At 42.7% G+C, this 17,435-nt stretch overlaps 1 protein-coding gene across 5 annotated transcripts in view; it reads right to left on the bottom strand.

Moving 5' to 3' along the window:
• raraa (retinoic acid receptor, alpha a) overlaps positions 1–17,435 on the bottom strand; it is a 162,553-nt gene that overhangs the window by 82,272 nt on the left and 62,846 nt on the right. For all 5 annotated transcript variants that reach the window (XM_086196160.1, XM_086196157.1, XM_086196161.1 and 2 more), the window contains one exon: positions 1,197–1,969. In XM_086196160.1, coding sequence (XP_086052286.1) covers positions 1,197–1,350 — 154 coding nt within the window. In that variant the 5' untranslated portion in view covers positions 1,351–1,969. The remainder of the gene's footprint in view (positions 1–1,196; positions 1,970–17,435) is intronic.

The following is a 17,435-nucleotide window of genomic DNA, read 5'->3' on the forward strand; positions in this document are numbered from 1 at the left end:
AAAGCATCAGTGTGGGGTGGCTTCCGGCTGACGACCCTGCAGCGGGCCCACTGGCACCGTCAGAGGTGTGACAGGCAGAAACACCAACCAGGAACACTTACCTGTGCTTACATCTAACATACAAAGTCAAATTGGTGAAAATGTTTTCATAAGTCACAGTGCTTCAGGCCACCAAAGATTCTGATTTGCAGTTATATTTGTGCTATTTTATTGACATATATCAGTGTATTTTACTCTGTATACAGCTTCTTTCCAATATGAATGCTTTTAGTGATTTTTGAGAATGAGGTTTAATTTGGTTTATTCTCAAGCTAAAATCTGCCCCTGTGTTCTAAGATTCTTACGAAAATATTAGAAAATACTAGAAAATTCTCCAATAGATACTTACAACACAAAAGATATAATTAAACATGATATATTGTGGGGAAAAAAAAATCAGTTCTGCAACAGGCTATACATTTGTTTAAAGAGCTAAAAAAAAAAATGAAATAGCGCATATATGTTAAAATAAATGAGAGGAGAACCTTAATATTTAAGGGAGAAACAGGATCACTGTGCCCCTATCAGCACACTACAGCAACAGCAACATCTCCTCATGAAAAACTTTTTCACCTACTTACACATGAAACTTTGCAAGTCAGCTCTAAAGCTTTTGACTGATTGTAAAAAGGAGTTGCAGCATGAAGTTTGGCAGCAATGATTGTATTTGTGAGATTTTGGGAACACTTGCCAATTTTGTTTTCCCCAAATAAACATGCTCCTCTCTGGTTGTCCTGCTTCATTTCCTTATGATGTAGACTGACGTTTCTATTTGTGTGTGTGTGTGTGTGTGTGTGTGTGTGTGTGTGTGTGTGTGTGTGTGTGTGTGTGTGTGTGGGGGCTAGTAAATTAAGGACAGCGCTGGAGGCACTGCAAGAGTGTGGGCGTAGGTTTCTGGCTGCCGTTCTGTTTACCAACACACATCTGTCAAGTAGGGATGATCTACACAGGAGGAGATGAAAAGTGTCCTTTTACCAGCAGATGAACGCGCACACACACACACACACACACACACACACACACACACACACACACACACACACACACACACACAATTTTGGGGAGCTACAAGAAACAAGAAAATCCACCTCGTTCAGTAATAAAACAACAGCGCCAAGGTGCAGTGTCGCATGTTTAATTTGGATAGAGTTACTTACTGGCTGGTGAGGGGGTGCTGTACCCACTGAGGGGCAGTCCTGACAGGGCTGGAGGGGACAGGCTCCCCAACATGTGTGGGAAGAAGTAGGAGTAGGTAGGCATGGGAAAGCCATTTAGGTGAGGGCCTGGCATTGGGTTGCCCTTCCCAGCCATGATGGGTCACTCAGTGAAGAAACACTCCAATGATGTAGCAGAGCCAAACTGAGTCAGTGTGGGTAAATGATTTAATCCCCCATAGGGATGCTGGATGGGTAGTTATTCCAAAAGACTGTTCAGCAAAGTTTGCAAGAATCTCCTTGTGCTTTGGAAAATGAAGTGTCCTTAAAACGGCTGCCAGAGATGTCAAAAAGATAAAAAACTGTTTGGCAAATGTGTGCGTTGAGGGTTCAGTTACTAAGGATAAAAAAAAAGAGACACAGAGGGGAAATATAAAAGGGGACTGTAGAGATTTGTATCCTTCCTTTCAGTGGTATTGTGAAACAGTCTGAAAGGCCTTATTTGCGAGAGGCGTTGGGCAAGTTGAAAGGGAGCACGGTCATTCCTTATCTTCCAGATGAAGGGCGCGAAAGAGACAGAAGGCAAGTTGAGTCAGGAAGAGTTGACTTTGATAACTGCAGATAGAAGAGCTGATAGTGGTGATAGGGGTACTAGTGGTTGTGATGTTTCCAAAGAGAGTGTAGATTTACTCCTCAGTGTTCCTAGGGAATGCACAGATCACATGATGCCAAGACAAAGCTCCTCTCCTGGGATTGGCCTCCTCTTCTGCAGTCGCCTATGAAAAAAAAGAGACAAAAAGAGAGAGATCATTTAGTGCTTCAGTGACAAGGTAAAGAGATCGTTTCCCTTTGTACTGAAGCGCTTGAGCAAAACAGTTCTTTTCTTTTGACGCTAATTAATGGTAATGTCTCATCTGAAACCGTACAAAAACACCCCATCCGCCTTAATTATCTAATGGAGTGTTAAAACTGTGAAGAGAGCAGTGGGTGTGTGAAGTCTCCACGCAGCTTTGTGTGCACATACACGCGCTCATTAACAGTGACAGGCTACAAATACTGTGGAAGACGAGCCAAAACATAAATGAAAAGAGTAACACAAAAGAAAACTTGGCTAATTAAATGAGTTGCAGGAGCCAGAGGTTAGACCCAAGGTGCCATTCTGGGACCACTGGAGATTTGTGCTGTAGTTTTACTTCTGAATTAAGACCAGGACATGAAAAAACACCTCCTTAACTATCACAGAAAGCATGTGGGTACTAGAGAACACAATTAACATCACTATACATACAAGAATAATAGAGGAACAACAACTTGTCATAACACCAGCATAATTTATTCTTTTCTGTAACGACCCTTTCAAGAGCCAGTGGATACACTGTGCAGCACTGCAGGACATTCAAAGCATCCTCGCTTAAACACTGGTGGAATCTGTCTTTGCATGAGCAGCGTTGCTCAGGAATGTAGCACCAGAGCATGAATCACACCAGGATATCATGGATGAGCTTGTGCAAAGTGAGAGGGGTCAAATCAGACATGTTTGGGTGCCTGTTCCCACTTGTATGGTGTACATAAAGCATCTGGATATGACAGGGGAGAGGGCTGTACTTTGGTGGGTGACAAACTAAAGGAATAATAGTGTCAGAGTTTTGTCATCATACTGATCATTTCCATTGAATAATGTAGCCGATTCACTTGTAATACTTGCTTCACACATGCTGAAGTTCCTGTGGGTACTCATCACACACTGCATGTACAGAAAGATCATTTTCATGTGAGTCAATTGTCGCAATGGTAAGAATCCTACTACGACTCAGAAGTCTGAGTAATCGATAACTGAAACGGGTACACACATTTTGTATGTATACTCACATAATAAATACACTTCAATCGCAAAATGAAGTTGCGGAAGTTTTCCTGGAATTTCACGACATAAACTCCCAACAGCTTATTGAGTCATGCAAATTTGGCCTGAATTACAGTCTTCGGCATAATCAGCAAGATAAAATGCAAAATATGATATACCGTAAAAGCAGCAGGGCAGGAACGGTTTCAGGTGGAATTCTGAAGGGAAACTTAATACACAGAATGCAGGTTAGTGTATTCTCTGTAAATATATAAAATGAGGTCGGATAAGGTCTGTGTTACTGCAGTCTGTTACATGCTGTGGGAAACTAGAAAATGGTGGTATGTTCACCCTGATTCACATCATGCATTGACCTTGTGTGTCCTGAATGGAAAATGTGTCATTTTCCTGTTTTTTTCCCACTCATTATAATTACCTTTGTTCCTTTAGTCACAGACTGGATACTGCTTTGAATCCAGTGACTCAAATCAAACTGGTCTCCTCACCAACACTTCACGGGAGAAAAGACTACAAACTGTATTTCAAAGGAAACAAAGGACCTCCTGGACACCAGCCATGTACAAGTACTGCAGCGGTGCTGTTAGTCTTGTTGCATCACACCTCACACCCATCTGTCCTGTTACTTTCCTGTCCACTGTCATAAACTGAAATATGTGTAACAGGCTCCGGAGTGTTTTCTTCACTGGCACATTTGGTAGTGTGTCTTCAACTGTAGAACATTTTGTGTATGTACAGCTGTATCTTACGACTTAAGTGCGAGCCTGTATGTGTGTGATTATCTATCCACAACTGGGTTGAGAATGACTGTGTTGCCGTGTCTCTAATCAGATGGAGAGCTGATTTAATGGCAGCAGCTCTTTGGTAGCCGCCTTATTTTTATTGATTGTTGTCCGAGTACGCTCTTGTCATTCTGTCGCTGTGAACTTGCGTGTGTGCGGGTGGTGGTGGTCAGAGGTTGGGGAGCGAAAGAGTGCGCCCAAAAGCCCAGGGGAGTTAGATATGGTTTTATTTGCTTTTAAAGACCGTCTCTCCTGAATAGCCACCAAATAAACCAAAGAAAGAACATACTGATATTCACCTGTAAAATAGCACCATTACGGAATACTGCCCTCACATTGCACAATGATGCCATCATGTAAAATGTATTAGCATTGTCAAAAAACACAGACATCAGTGACATACACCCATATATATTAATGTAACCGCAGATACTCAACTGTGTTGTTGAGTGAGGAACTACACATCACTGGGTTAGCGGAGGAACCCATGCAATGGAAATGGGCCACTTTCTTCAACATTATCATAACGGCTTGTAGTGTGGCCACCAAAGGTCTACAGACAATGATGAGCAAATTCACACCTTACCTTACACTCACAACAGCGGCGGCTTCACTCTCGCTGCATGTCACAGTACAGTAAATAACCAAGGACATTACTGTTTAAGACAGGGGAGGTACCTGCAGCTATGACTGGTTTTCTTGTATTTTGAGGCTTATATGAATAGATGGAAGTCAAAGTTGTTATTCATGAGGAGTTAAATTTGAAATTAAAATCATCAGGATCAGGCAACACATGAAGCATAATCTGTTTTAACTTTAACTTTACTTTACTACCATACCATTAGATAGAACATGTAGTAAGGATTTGTCATTTTAAGTGTCTCATGTATCCTACTTGTACTGTACATCTGAACATTGAAAAAATGAGAAAACACTTGCGAAATATGTTAATATATTTTTCCTTGTCTTTGAGTGTTTCATCGTGCAGCTCCTAAGCAATCAAACATTTCTGGAAATGCTGCATGATAACACTGCCTGACAGTCCAGCTGAGTCATTCGAACCACAGTCTGGAGCCTTTTTTTTTTTTACTCCTCCATGAATTCACGCACTCACAAGCCAAAACTGAATGTGTGGATAGAGGCTCTGAGCATAATCCCCTCCGCCAGCAGACAACACACACGCACACACACGCATACACACAATCAGAGGTACAAAGTTCAAACAAACACCAGTATGCTGAATCAAGGGGCTGTATAATCTGCTGTGAAAACTGCACATGCAACACCAGAGCTGGGATGAAACAGCTGACTGCACTCCGCATTCTCATAAACAGACTAAACAAACACTTCTGTTTTCGTGTATTTTCACCATTCTGCCACAAACGATAACAAATTGCGTATATGCCATGAAACTGGGATATTTTCTGATTGTAATCATACTGTGAAATCTCGTACTCTGGCAACCGTGCTAAAAAAAACAAGAAAAGGCGTCCATGATTACTCTATGTCTTTTCATACGCGCGTGCGCACACACACACACACACACACACACACACACACACACACACACACACACACACACACACACACACACACACACTCACACGCTAATACGGCTTCCATTCCTTTTTAAGGCCACTTTGAATGTAGCCTGCGCGTGCTTCTCTCTTTGATGTATGTGTTCCATATGATACTGACACACAAGGTCATAGGAGATATGGGGAAGAACAAAAGAGTGTGCATTAAGCGGTACGCTTGTCAGTCTTGGTTGTAATAGAGATGTGCTCCTGTAATGTCAAGGCCAAGCACTCTGCTAGAAGCAAGCTGCGTCTAAGTATACATCCTGATACCTGATCAAAAAGAGTTTACGCAAGTGTGACAAACAGGAACTTTGTGAATGGCAGTGTTTTATATATATACCTAAAATATTTACTCACACACCTGCTTACTACATTTGCTGCTATACAACTGACACATTTGTGTTTCAGTCCAAGAAATAGGAATAGATAGATTACTATAGTCAAGGATAAGATGCCTCCTATAGAAGTGGATAGGGACCCTGGGGCCTGGAATCAAACATTAAGGGTGCTTCTTTTGAAAGATTTGCTAACAATTCCTCTGCAGCCTCCATTTGTATAGCTTCATCTATCTCCTTTACCATTATATAGCAAGCTATATATCTGCCATTTCCACTGTGGTTTACTAAAGTGCACACCGGTAAGGTGGTCTATGAAGGGCAGCTCCTGAGGGAATCTATGTGATAGCTGATGGTAGCGGGGGGAAATAAACAAACAATCTGGGTCACTTGGTCTTAACTCCAGGTTTGGCAAGGAGCAGAAAGAGAGAAAGAAGGGTGAGAGGTCACGGGGCATAAGAGACTTTAATTGGTTGTGACAGAGACATTGAATTAATAATCTGAAAAAGTGGCAAATGGCAGAGGGAGAGGTCAGGGTGGATGAGCGGACAATACAGCAAGCAGAGGCATGGGGGACGGCGATGGGAACCTGTGACATATAGAGACAGTCTGGTGTGTACATAAATAGATACATGTGCACGTTGGAATGTACACAAAGTTCAACACATTCATGCACATGCACAGATGAATACGTGCACATAGTTCACGAAGGTCAATGACAGGGAGAAATATACAGATGACACTTGTTGTCAAGGCTATGAAAACAGCACAGGGTTGCTGTTGTCACACACACGTGTATGCGCGCTCGCGCGCGCGCACACACACACACACACACACACCTTTCCTCTACCTTTATCTCTCCTGTAGTACAGCTACTCTTCAATAGCGGCTGCCCTACACTTAAGACATCGCACACTGTGGCTTTTCATTTTACTCTGTCTGTAATATACTTGTTTTAAACGTTCAATCAGGAAGTAGTAGTAAGAAGTAGTACATGCTATCTAATACAGTAATTCTGCAACAGCTAAAAACACACAGCACAGTGGTTGGACTGATCACCAGAAGAGACAAGTCAGCATAAAGGGAGGACGTCCAGAAGCTGGCAGAGCGGTGTCTTGAACACTACTCCTACTGCTCAACACCAATAAATCTAAGGAGAAGGTCCTCACCTCAGGGGGCACAGATGGGACCCTGCCCCATTCTATCGATGGGACTGTGTCAAGAGGGTTTCTGAAAACTTGCATCATGGAAGATCTCACCTGGGTAGCCAACACAAGAGAAGTGGTTGAGAAGGCCCACCAGAGACTTCTCTTAATGAGAGAGATCCAGAGGAATGATTGGAAAGAGAAGCTGCTGGTGGCCTTGTACCGCTCCACCATTGAGAGCACATTATCTTACTGTGTTACAGTGTGGTATACCAGCTGCTCAGAGGCAGACCAGAGAGCTGTGCAGAGGGTAATTAAAACTGCCCCAAATATCACTGGCTGCCCTTTCCCCTCCCTGGACAACATCGACAGCTCTCGATGTCTCAGCAGGGTGAGGAAAATTGCCACTGGCTCCTCCCGTGACGGTCAGAACCTGTTCAACTGTTAAAAAGGTGTCAAACAAAAAAACTCAGAAACAGCTTTGATCCCTGTTCTATCAGAACTCTCAACTCTCAAATAATGTCACCTCATCTACTATTGACGCATGAATGTAAACAAAGCATGAAAAGAGTACTTATTTTACTTATTCATTATTCTTTAATTTTAAGTGCTTATCTGCATTTTTTTGGGTGGCATGATAGTGTGGTGGTTAGCAATGATGCCTCACAGCAAAAGCATCTGGGTTGGAATCCAGCAGCCGCCCAAGGCCTTTCTGTGTGGAATGTGCATGGTCTTCCCATGTCCGTGTGGGTTTTTCTTGGCTTCCCACACACCAGTAACACGCTCATTAGGGTAATTGGGGATTTCTAAATTGCCCGTGAGTGGTTGCCTGTCTCTATGTGTTTGTCTTAGATGGCCAGGCTACATGTCCAGGGTGTACCCTGCCTCTCGCCCGATGACAGCTGGAATAGGCTCCAGCCCCCCTGCAACCCTGAAACAGGATAAGCGTTTGACGTTGGATGGATGGATCTATTGCTCTTTTAATGCACAGATCAGGAGGACCTCTCAAAATCTCATTGTACAGTGGTAGTACAATGACTATTCAATTCTAAATAGATGAACAAAAGTTACCTTTAACATAAAAGTAATGAGCATAGCTGGTGCTGGGAACACGGCTACCATTGTGAAAGTTTCTCCACTTCAAGCATCAACCGTTATCAACTGCCTTCAAGTGTTGGAGAACTTTCACCATAAAACTTGCGTTTGCTGAATACGCAGGCTTTTGCACCGAACTCCGCTCAACTCTTCCATGAATGCCTATCTATGTGTGCTACTTGGTATTCTTCAGTCCAGACAAAATTGCACTTCATTTTTCAGGGACAAACTGCAGCGATATATCACACCTAAAATGTGCGCTAATGTGTTAGTGCATCCACCTCTTGGTTTAAAGTGTTACTATTGACAGAGAGGTCAACAGAATTAGCCACATAGTTATGTCAATCCTTCACAAAGCATGATTACAAAGCTCTAAGACAAGGAAAAGCACCCGGAATTGTGCTTTGCTTGTCGCCACTGTAATTAGAGTGCAGAATAATATACATGCGCAGAAGGCGAAGGTTTAGGACGCGTACATACAAGCAAGATGTGCGACATTACATGCTGTTTGGAAGACAATGATGGTCCAAAATACAATTTGTACCAGAAAAAATTATGTTGTGAAAAATTCAAACTTAATCAGAAGACATCTCACACTGGTTAATTGTGGGACACACATATCAGACACAAGATTATTGCTTTATGGGAATAACATTAGGCAGTAGAGTGAACTGATCATTACACCACTGCTCCCTGCAATATAGTCCAGCTTGTAGCAGCCTGAGGTAACAAACATTGAAGAACAATTAACCCATTATCCAGTCAATTGCTATTATCTTGTTATGTGATACTCGTGACTTTATGAATGTTCTTCCGTCCCTGGAGGTGTGTTATTTGATGAGTGTTGCGCCTGCTATTCCAAATGACTGACTTGCTGTGTCATATATAGTTACACTTCTAATTGTCTTATTTCCAGCATGATGGCACAGTCTTTCATCAGTTTTGGTTGAGATATACAATTTTTCATTATAATGGTATCAACATGGCCACAGCATTAAATGGAAAACACATACTCTGGCAGGGGAGGCCGCAAGCAGCCAGTTCCATGGACGTCAGCTCAGAATGCTCCATTGCCAGCATGTACGGCTCTACAGAGGTGCCCATAATGGAAGTCGCTCAAGCACGAGGCTTTGAAATTTTCATGAGGACAGCAGCGTGGGTGGATATATGTCAGAGGAGAGACGTGACAATGCAGGAGTGAATGTGCACGCATGAGTGTGTGTCATTATATTACCAGTAATGTACATGTGTCAGATGAACACGTGTGTACATATCAACAAGTGTTTGAGCTAGTGTGTGGTTATGCATGCATACATAACATGTGTGTGTGCGTTTGTGTGTGTGTGTGTGTGTGTGTGTGTGTGTGTGTGTGTGTGTGTGTGTGTGTGTGTGTGTGTGTGTGTGTGTGTGTGCTTATTAATGTGCAGCCAGATAACATTTGCAAGTGATTCTGGATGGGGGTGCATGTCACCTTTCTGCCCTGGGGAAGTGTGCAGTGCACCATATTAACTACACTTCCAGTTCAGTTTTGCATAAAAAGTAGACCGTGTGTGTGTGTGTGTGTGTGTGTGTGTGTGTGTGTGTGTGTGGGTTGGGGGTGATACAAAGAGCAGGACAGTTAGACATGTCAGAGGCAAAGTACTCCATCTAATATGTGTGTGAATAATTTAGGGCAGAAGAGTCCTGTCAGGCTCACTATTAGTAGCATACTGTGGATTACCTAATTACTATATTATGGTGTCATAGATTAAAAATAGATTACACACCATGCCCATCATGATGGAACCTGTCTCCCACCCCACGCAGGATACTTTGCCTGCTGACCATATGATGGACTCCTTCACCCAAAGTGTGTGAAGGAGAGTTTTGAGAAGTCTTTCTGATGCTGTCAGGCTGTACAACCAGCACTGCTTTCAGTAGACCACACACGCACGCGCACACACACACACACACACACACACACACACACACACACACACACACACTATTGGAATTATAAAACCTGTGTCATATGTTATATGGTTATAAATTTTCACACAAAAAAGTGAAACCAAAAAATTCTGCTGTAAAGCCAGTAAGTCATGTAAATTCCTCAGCTTGACCTTGACATGCAGTGTTGTTCGCTTGCTGAAAGCCTGAAGCGCTTTGTGATGGACAATAACAAAGATGATGGTGATGTCTCTTGTGGCTGTAACTTCTTAATTTAGCTATGAATCTTCTTCCGCTTGCCAGTCAACAGCGTGAGTTTCTGGACGACTCTCGGCTTACCTCGGAAGTAGACGCTATGGAGTTTGATCCATATCTTGGACAAGCCTGTAAAGCTTGTCACTGCCAGTCATTTATAAAAAAAGAAGGGGGAAACAAAGTATTTTCAGGGCGGGGGCAACACTTCAGCTCTCAACTCTTACTAGATTGGTTGAACAGAATCCATTTCTGAAGGAGGAGATGATGATTTTAAACTAAGAGAAAAGTTAACATGGGGAGGAATGTGGCCAACAAAATGTTTCTCTGTAGACAAGGGAGACCCACCGATTGTATCTTCATTATCAATTTTTTTGTGTCATACTGATGGAAAACTAATTACTGTGTTGTTTTAACTTTCATTTACTGTCACCCGGCTTAAGGTGACCAAGATGGCATGCCTGACCAACACAGCTCTTGCTTACAAGCAGGAAAATGCAAAGGCACAACAAGGGGAAGGTCCAAATGTCTCTTTCTTTATCTTTATTCTCCTTTTCTCTGTTAGTGCCTTGTCGTTTGTTCATTCACAATATTGTGCTCTGACTGAAGGTTTTGGCAGGGTGAATATTCAAAAGCTCGCTCCACAAGCCAAGCTGCTCCTCACACCATTTCTTTAAATGCTAAAGAAGACTACACTCAGATATAATGAACAATTCCTGTGAATTCTTTGTTGTGTTTTTTTCTGTTTAATACATAAATTTGTCCAAACTGGAAATGTAGTGTGTTCATGTGGGCGAGAAGGCAAAAGCTCATTTGGTGAAGTATTTAAAATGATGTATTTACAGTGTTAATAAATGATGCTTTCCACAAGTTACTGATGACCATGTTGCTGCAGCTGTGAGAATATTCCCATTTACATGTCAGTTATCGGCGGCACGGTGGTACACGCTGCTGCCTCACAGCAAGAAGGATCCGGGTTCAAGTCCCAGCTCGAGCACGGGATCTTTCTGTGTGGAGTCTCCATGTTCTCCCTGTTCCTGTGTGGGTTCTCTCTGGTACTCCAGCTTCCTCCACAGTCCAAAGACATCAAGAGGGGACGAGGCTGATTGATACTCTAAATTGACTGTAGGTGTGACTGTGAGTGTGAATGGTTGTCTGTGTGTGTGTGTTGGCCCTGCGATGGACTGGCAACCTGTTGACCTCTGGGATAGGCTCCAGCCCCCCCCCCCCCCCCCCCCGCGACCCTTACCTTAACAGGATAAGTTCAGAAAATGGATGGATGGATGTCGGTTATCAAATTCCTGACAAACTATTTTTTGCACGTGATAAATAGTGCTCGTAATGAACCTGCTCTACTTCCTGCTTGTTGCTAACCCACGAAATATCCAGTTCACGTAAGTTCTATCAAACTCATACATAAACAAAAATATAAAGGCTTTACATTAAAAATACAAAAAAAGGTGTCAATTGCAGTAATTAAACATAACGGGGATGTCCCTATCACATTTTTTTACCCCTGAGTCTGAGTCATTTGATTAAAAGTATCTGCTGTTACCAAGTCCCGTTCTGATACTCCTGCGGTGCATTAAGAAAGGGAAAAGTTGTCTCTAAAGGTTTTTTCATTTCACTTCAATAACAGTCACCAATATGAAGCTCTGAGCACAATTCCAGCTAGTACAGCATTGGTTTTTAAACCCAGTAAACAAAATGAAAATCTCTTTATAGCTTATCAGGGTTGCAGCAAAAAACTCCAGATGTCTGCTGTAAACCTAAAAGCAGGCACATCTGATAAAAGGACTTGTAGGTGGTTATGAAGCTTATCGTAAAGGGCCGAGAGAGCTGTGTCAGTAAAGTCGTGGTGAGAGGGCATCTCATACTGTGGCTCAAAGTGCTCCAGATGGCGGCGAAATCCCACATTTGCTACTGCAGTCAACGGCTTGTCATCCAACGCGATGAATTCAGCTGTCATAGCTGTGATCTTTTTGGCCTTTTTGCTGTCCTTGGGCAATTTCTCTTTATTTTTTCAAAGTCTCTGCCTGTCAGCTGGCTCAGTGTCTTTGCCTGAGTTGTCTCAGTGAACTCACAGTCCTGAGATATGTGTTCATTTTTCAGGGGGGGTGTATCAAATTCACAGTGTTGAAATCGGCTCTGTCCTTTCCGCCTGGCGAAATGCCCGACTTGCAGACGTCACAAGTGACCGTTGCACTGTTTTCACTGTCCAAACTGAAATATTTCCAAACTGCAGACATTTTCACCGCCCCGGAGCATCAGCACCCCATTAGTCCTGCGTTCCTACTCACCCACCTGCCTTAAATCGTATAAGGTTTACGGCACTGTTTCTGTTTATGCTGCATGTGTGAGAGTGAACATTGATGTTTGCAACTTAAAACTAAAGCCCTGTTGTCCCTTTGACAATCTCTTTGTACCTCCAAATGACTCTAAAATGTGAGTATTGCCATATGTTTTTGTACATAAATAAAAAATCGAATCTTTTCCCCCTGATAGCAATAAATTTAATGTGATCGTGTGATTGGGACATCCCTAGAATATACCGCTCATATCAGTGACACAAAACTCTGTGGGGAAACATTTGATTGACACCTCATCTAAGACAATAGAAGTTTCCATGGGCTGGTCCCCAGATAATATTGCCAATGAGAGTCTGCTTTGATTGGCAGTGCCACTTCTCTCCTGTGTGAAAGACTGAGCCAGTTGGAACAGATTGTGCTGATGACCGACGCTTTGTATTGCCAATTAAATCCTGAAAACGATCATATGGTGTTGAAATGGGCTCATGCAGAGCAAAATCTGTTGATGACAGTAATAAAACAGACCTTGGTATACAGCATTGCCGTACCCCCGCCTAGCCCTCGATGAGATCACTTGGGCTAAGACTGGGACCTTAAGAAGCATTTCAATTTATCGCTGCAGGCTTAAGAGGTCGCAAAAATAACACTGCATGCCTTCACTTAGCTACTTTTAGTTCTTTTTATATAAATATATTTATTATTCTTATCGTACTCCATGCTGAAGAATATCAAACAAATGCCCTGTTTCAAATATTCCTCTAAATGATCAGAGCTCTTTCAACCTGCTGATTTCAAGTGGACCAGACTCAGAGTGGGCTGACACATTATGGGTGAGAGAGCAGGAAATGGGAGTTACTTCTCCATGATAGCTTGAAAGTGTGGCGCAGGGAGGCTAAAGGGTGCTAAGTGCACATCCTGGGCAGTGAGAATCCTCGGCTGCTTTGCCAAGGCCCCCCGTAGGGTGAATCCACTTGTCAGTGAGGCGGGCTGGGTGACATTTCTGCCTCACCTCAGAAAGGTCAGACTCTAATTATCTCAAATGCCAGCAAGCACTGCACCTGCAAAAAATAAACCCAAGGATGAGCCAAGTGGATGTACTTTATGTGTGTCAGGGCAAGATGGTAGTTGGCTTACTTCACACAAAATGACTGTGGCTGTCCGTGCAGAACTTGACCATCTGCCCCCGCCCTGCATGCACGCAGGCCTATAGACTCATAAACACACACGGATGCAGCCAAATCCTGACAGATGCACACATGCACAGGCACACACATCAGCATACTAACTGTGCCAACCAAAGTCAATAAAACCTTCAACTAGAATCACCTGCAAACCAGCTCCCTAGCTCAGGAGTAAGAGATGACAGCAGTGAAACCCCACTAGCTTCTATGAACGTCCTCTTTAAAATAGGCTGCAAGCAGTATAGAAAAGACACACTATAGCCCTATTATAGATAGAAGAGGAGCAAGGGCCCATGACACACGGCTGCGATTACTCTTTCTTTATCAATATCAAACATACAGACCATGAATCAGGAAAAATGGGGGTGGGTTGGGTGGCATGACGTGCGATGTTTGCTTTTCAGCTACTCACTGTAGCTATTCAGCTCGGTCAATATTTGCAGGAGGCTATGGTAACAGAAAGCTCCCACATCCACATAAACACACTGCCTAGTACGCTTAACACTCAGACTCACACAAACACAAAAACCAACACTCAGCCCAGAAAGTCCCACTCATGCTCAAAGGAGGTCGGTGAGACAAAGGGCTACAGATCACCAATGCGGACGGCGTGCGGCGGGCTCCTTGTGTCTCGGATTTTCCTGCATTTTTCTCTAGTTCTGTGAAAACATGAAGGGCCGGTCCCTATTGTTTACACAGCTGGCTTCATGGAAAGGGTTGCTTAATATGAAATATGAAGAGAGCAGAGAGGTGAAAGGGAAAAGAGCTAGGAAGAAAACAGGGAGGGGAGCCAGGATAGAAGGGGTGGGTGGAAAACGAGCCATCTCAGAGAAGTAGTTACAGGCTAAATGGGCTGCAGAGAGGGAGTCATAAGAAGTGAGCATAACAGATACAGGAGGAGAAGCACAGTGAGAGGAGAAGAAAAAAAAAAAACATGAGGACATGTGACAGTAACAAGTAAGAAAGCAACAATGCAAGAGTGAATGCATGGGGAGTAATTGAGGAGAAGAATGACGGCGAGGCAAACAAAACAAGGAGCAGAGAGCCTTGAGGTTTCCTAGTGGTGAGTCATGCCTCCTGCGGTTTGGGGTCTGTAGTGGATGTTATTCTTTCCCAGCAGTGACACACTACTCTCACTCTTTTCGCTCCCGCCTCTTGAGGCCTGTAGTACTGTCCCAACATTCCCTTGTTTACTCAACTCATCTACTCAGCTCTTTCACTTCACTCGTCCTTCAAAATATAACGTGGAAAAGCATCTTAAGCTTCTTTGGAATGATGTTTTGATTTCTCTCTCTTGCCATCTAAAATTAGATTCACCTCTTTTGTCACAAGAGTCACAGCAAGCACGGGGACACATTTTAATATCAGCATCAAAGTTCCATATTTCAATCTCTTTGGATTCTAAAAACCCAGAACAACATTGAATTAAGTAGAATTAAGAAAATCAAATAATGTATTGTTCATAAAATTCCTTAAAACTACAGCCTCCTCTTCTGAAGTGCTGCAATGACATGTCATGTTATTACTGATTTAATTGCCAACTAATCTTTATTTCCAACCTTTATGGCAACTTATAAATATGTTACACTGAGTAATGAGCAGAAGTACGTTTAACCCTTCCTTTGGAATAAAATTACATTTATGAATGTTACAGTATGGCATGTACAGAGCACAGTAAGCCACTGACGAACTGAATCGACAAACAAGGTTCACTATGTTGACTATAATTTGCCATACAGATATTTTGGTCAAATAAGATCCTATATACGACAGTAAGAAATAATAAATAAAGCCTCATCTGCACTGTGAATTATGTCCAGTCTCAGATAAAACTAGCTCAATCACACTCAGCGTTATAGAGAGCGGTCAACGGACACTGAGGTCACTTCACTACTCGCTGGTTACATCGCAATCTACTGAGGGGGGGACACATGAATCAGTGTGTGTGTGTGTGTGTGTGTGTGTGTGTGTGTGTGTGTGTGTGTGTGTGTGCGTATTAGTGGGGTGGCTCCCTCACGCCATCGCAACCCTGTTCCAGTTAGCAGGAGAGGCCCAAAGCAAATGAAGTCCATATTTCTGAGCAGGAATCCAACCAGCCAACACTCCCCACCCGCTGACACACACTCTCAAACACACACACAGGCACAGAATGTCTATAGTCAAAACACTTGAGCTGTCATAACCCATATGCGTAAACATAGATGGGCGCACACAAACACATACACACGCACCTTTACCAAGACATTTACATCATTTTGTGTTCTCAGAAGGGAACTAAACACAGCTGGCACAAGAGGATGTTTCATTTCTTCTCAAGCAAACACACACTAATCAGCTGTGTACGTGTGTTCCCACCTCAGCATGCATTGTTGTGTGTGTGTGCGTGTGTGTGCCTGCCTGTAAGCTTGTGTCACCTTCATGTACCTATCCAGGATGTCAAGCTAACAATGTTTTGCATAACACTTCAGCACATTTCAACACAGAAGATCCAATGACACGAGCGTGAATGACGCACTCAAAGGCAGGGCCCCTTCCTGTTTATGCCACCACTCGCCCACTTGAGGATCAAACAAGATCAGCGGGTGTGCCCTCGTAAAAACTGAAGAAAAAAAATGGAGTCAGTGGTACCTATACTGACTATATCAGCAGGTTTTCAATCTATATAAAGAAATAAAGCTGGAGTCATATATGTCACAAAAAGAACACATGAGGTGTAAGCAAAAATAAATCAATGTCTACTGTTGTCAATTGAAGTGCGCTATTGTGTTTATAATACTGCACAGCAGCAAATGACTACATAATTGTGTTTACACTTTAATCTGCATACCCTCCTGTATATATGTGTGTGTGTGTGTGTGTGTGTGTGTGTGTGTGTGTGTGTGTGTGTGTAAAAGCTGCTTTGACTCGCCAGCCTAAATGTCACTGTATTTCCAGAGGGCTTGTTAGCATCAGGTTCACAACAGGCTAAATTTAGTTACCTGAATGATCTACCGTAACGTGCTCATCTGCATATTCACAAGGATGATTGGCTCGTCACACTGACAATGATAATAAGGATGTATGGAGGTAAAGCAGAGATGACCAGTCGCACAGCACATCAGCTTACATAACCACTATTAAAACTAATGTTTCTGTTCTTCTGACAGTTCTTTATCTACAAAACGATTGTATTTTGCGCAATGTCGTTTGAAATCAGTGAGTGGAGAAATGTGGGGATTTATAGGGATGTCAACACTGAACTTTTGCACTACTTTTCTATGGAATGAAAAAATATTTACGGTAATTGTTACTTTGTGATAACAACATGTTGACTGTGGAAAAGCGCAGGTCTGCTTATGGACTGTGGAGAGAACAGGTTTTCTGCTCATGCGTTGGCAGGAGATAGAGCGTGTGTGTGACACAGTGAGCTTATAGCATTCTGCTGCAGCGTGATATAAAACTACTACAGATTGGTAAGTGATACCACCTCCCTACCATTGCCCATATGTTGTTGGTGAGTAAATGCCAACTACAACTTCTGGACACAGTTATTCTGGAAAAGATAATTCAGGGTGCAAAAAAAATCAAATCAAATCAAATCAAAATGATCTCCCTCGGTAGGATGAAAATGAAAATGATACATGACTGTCCATCTAGTGCCACCATCAGGTCATAATTCTAACTTATCCAATACTTTGTTTTATGCCTGCAAAACAATGAGAGTCAGCTTCAGATATGATTTGTTTTTAGTGTTCATTAGCACATGTGAGCATGCTAACATGAAACAACTGTGA

The sequence above is a fragment of the Aulostomus chinensis genome, chromosome 23 (assembly GCF_037954235.1).
Source record: "Aulostomus chinensis isolate RoL2024-O1b breed Wild chromosome 23, RoL_Achi_v1.0, whole genome shotgun sequence".
Taxonomy (NCBI): domain Eukaryota; kingdom Metazoa; phylum Chordata; class Actinopteri; order Syngnathiformes; family Aulostomidae; genus Aulostomus; species Aulostomus chinensis.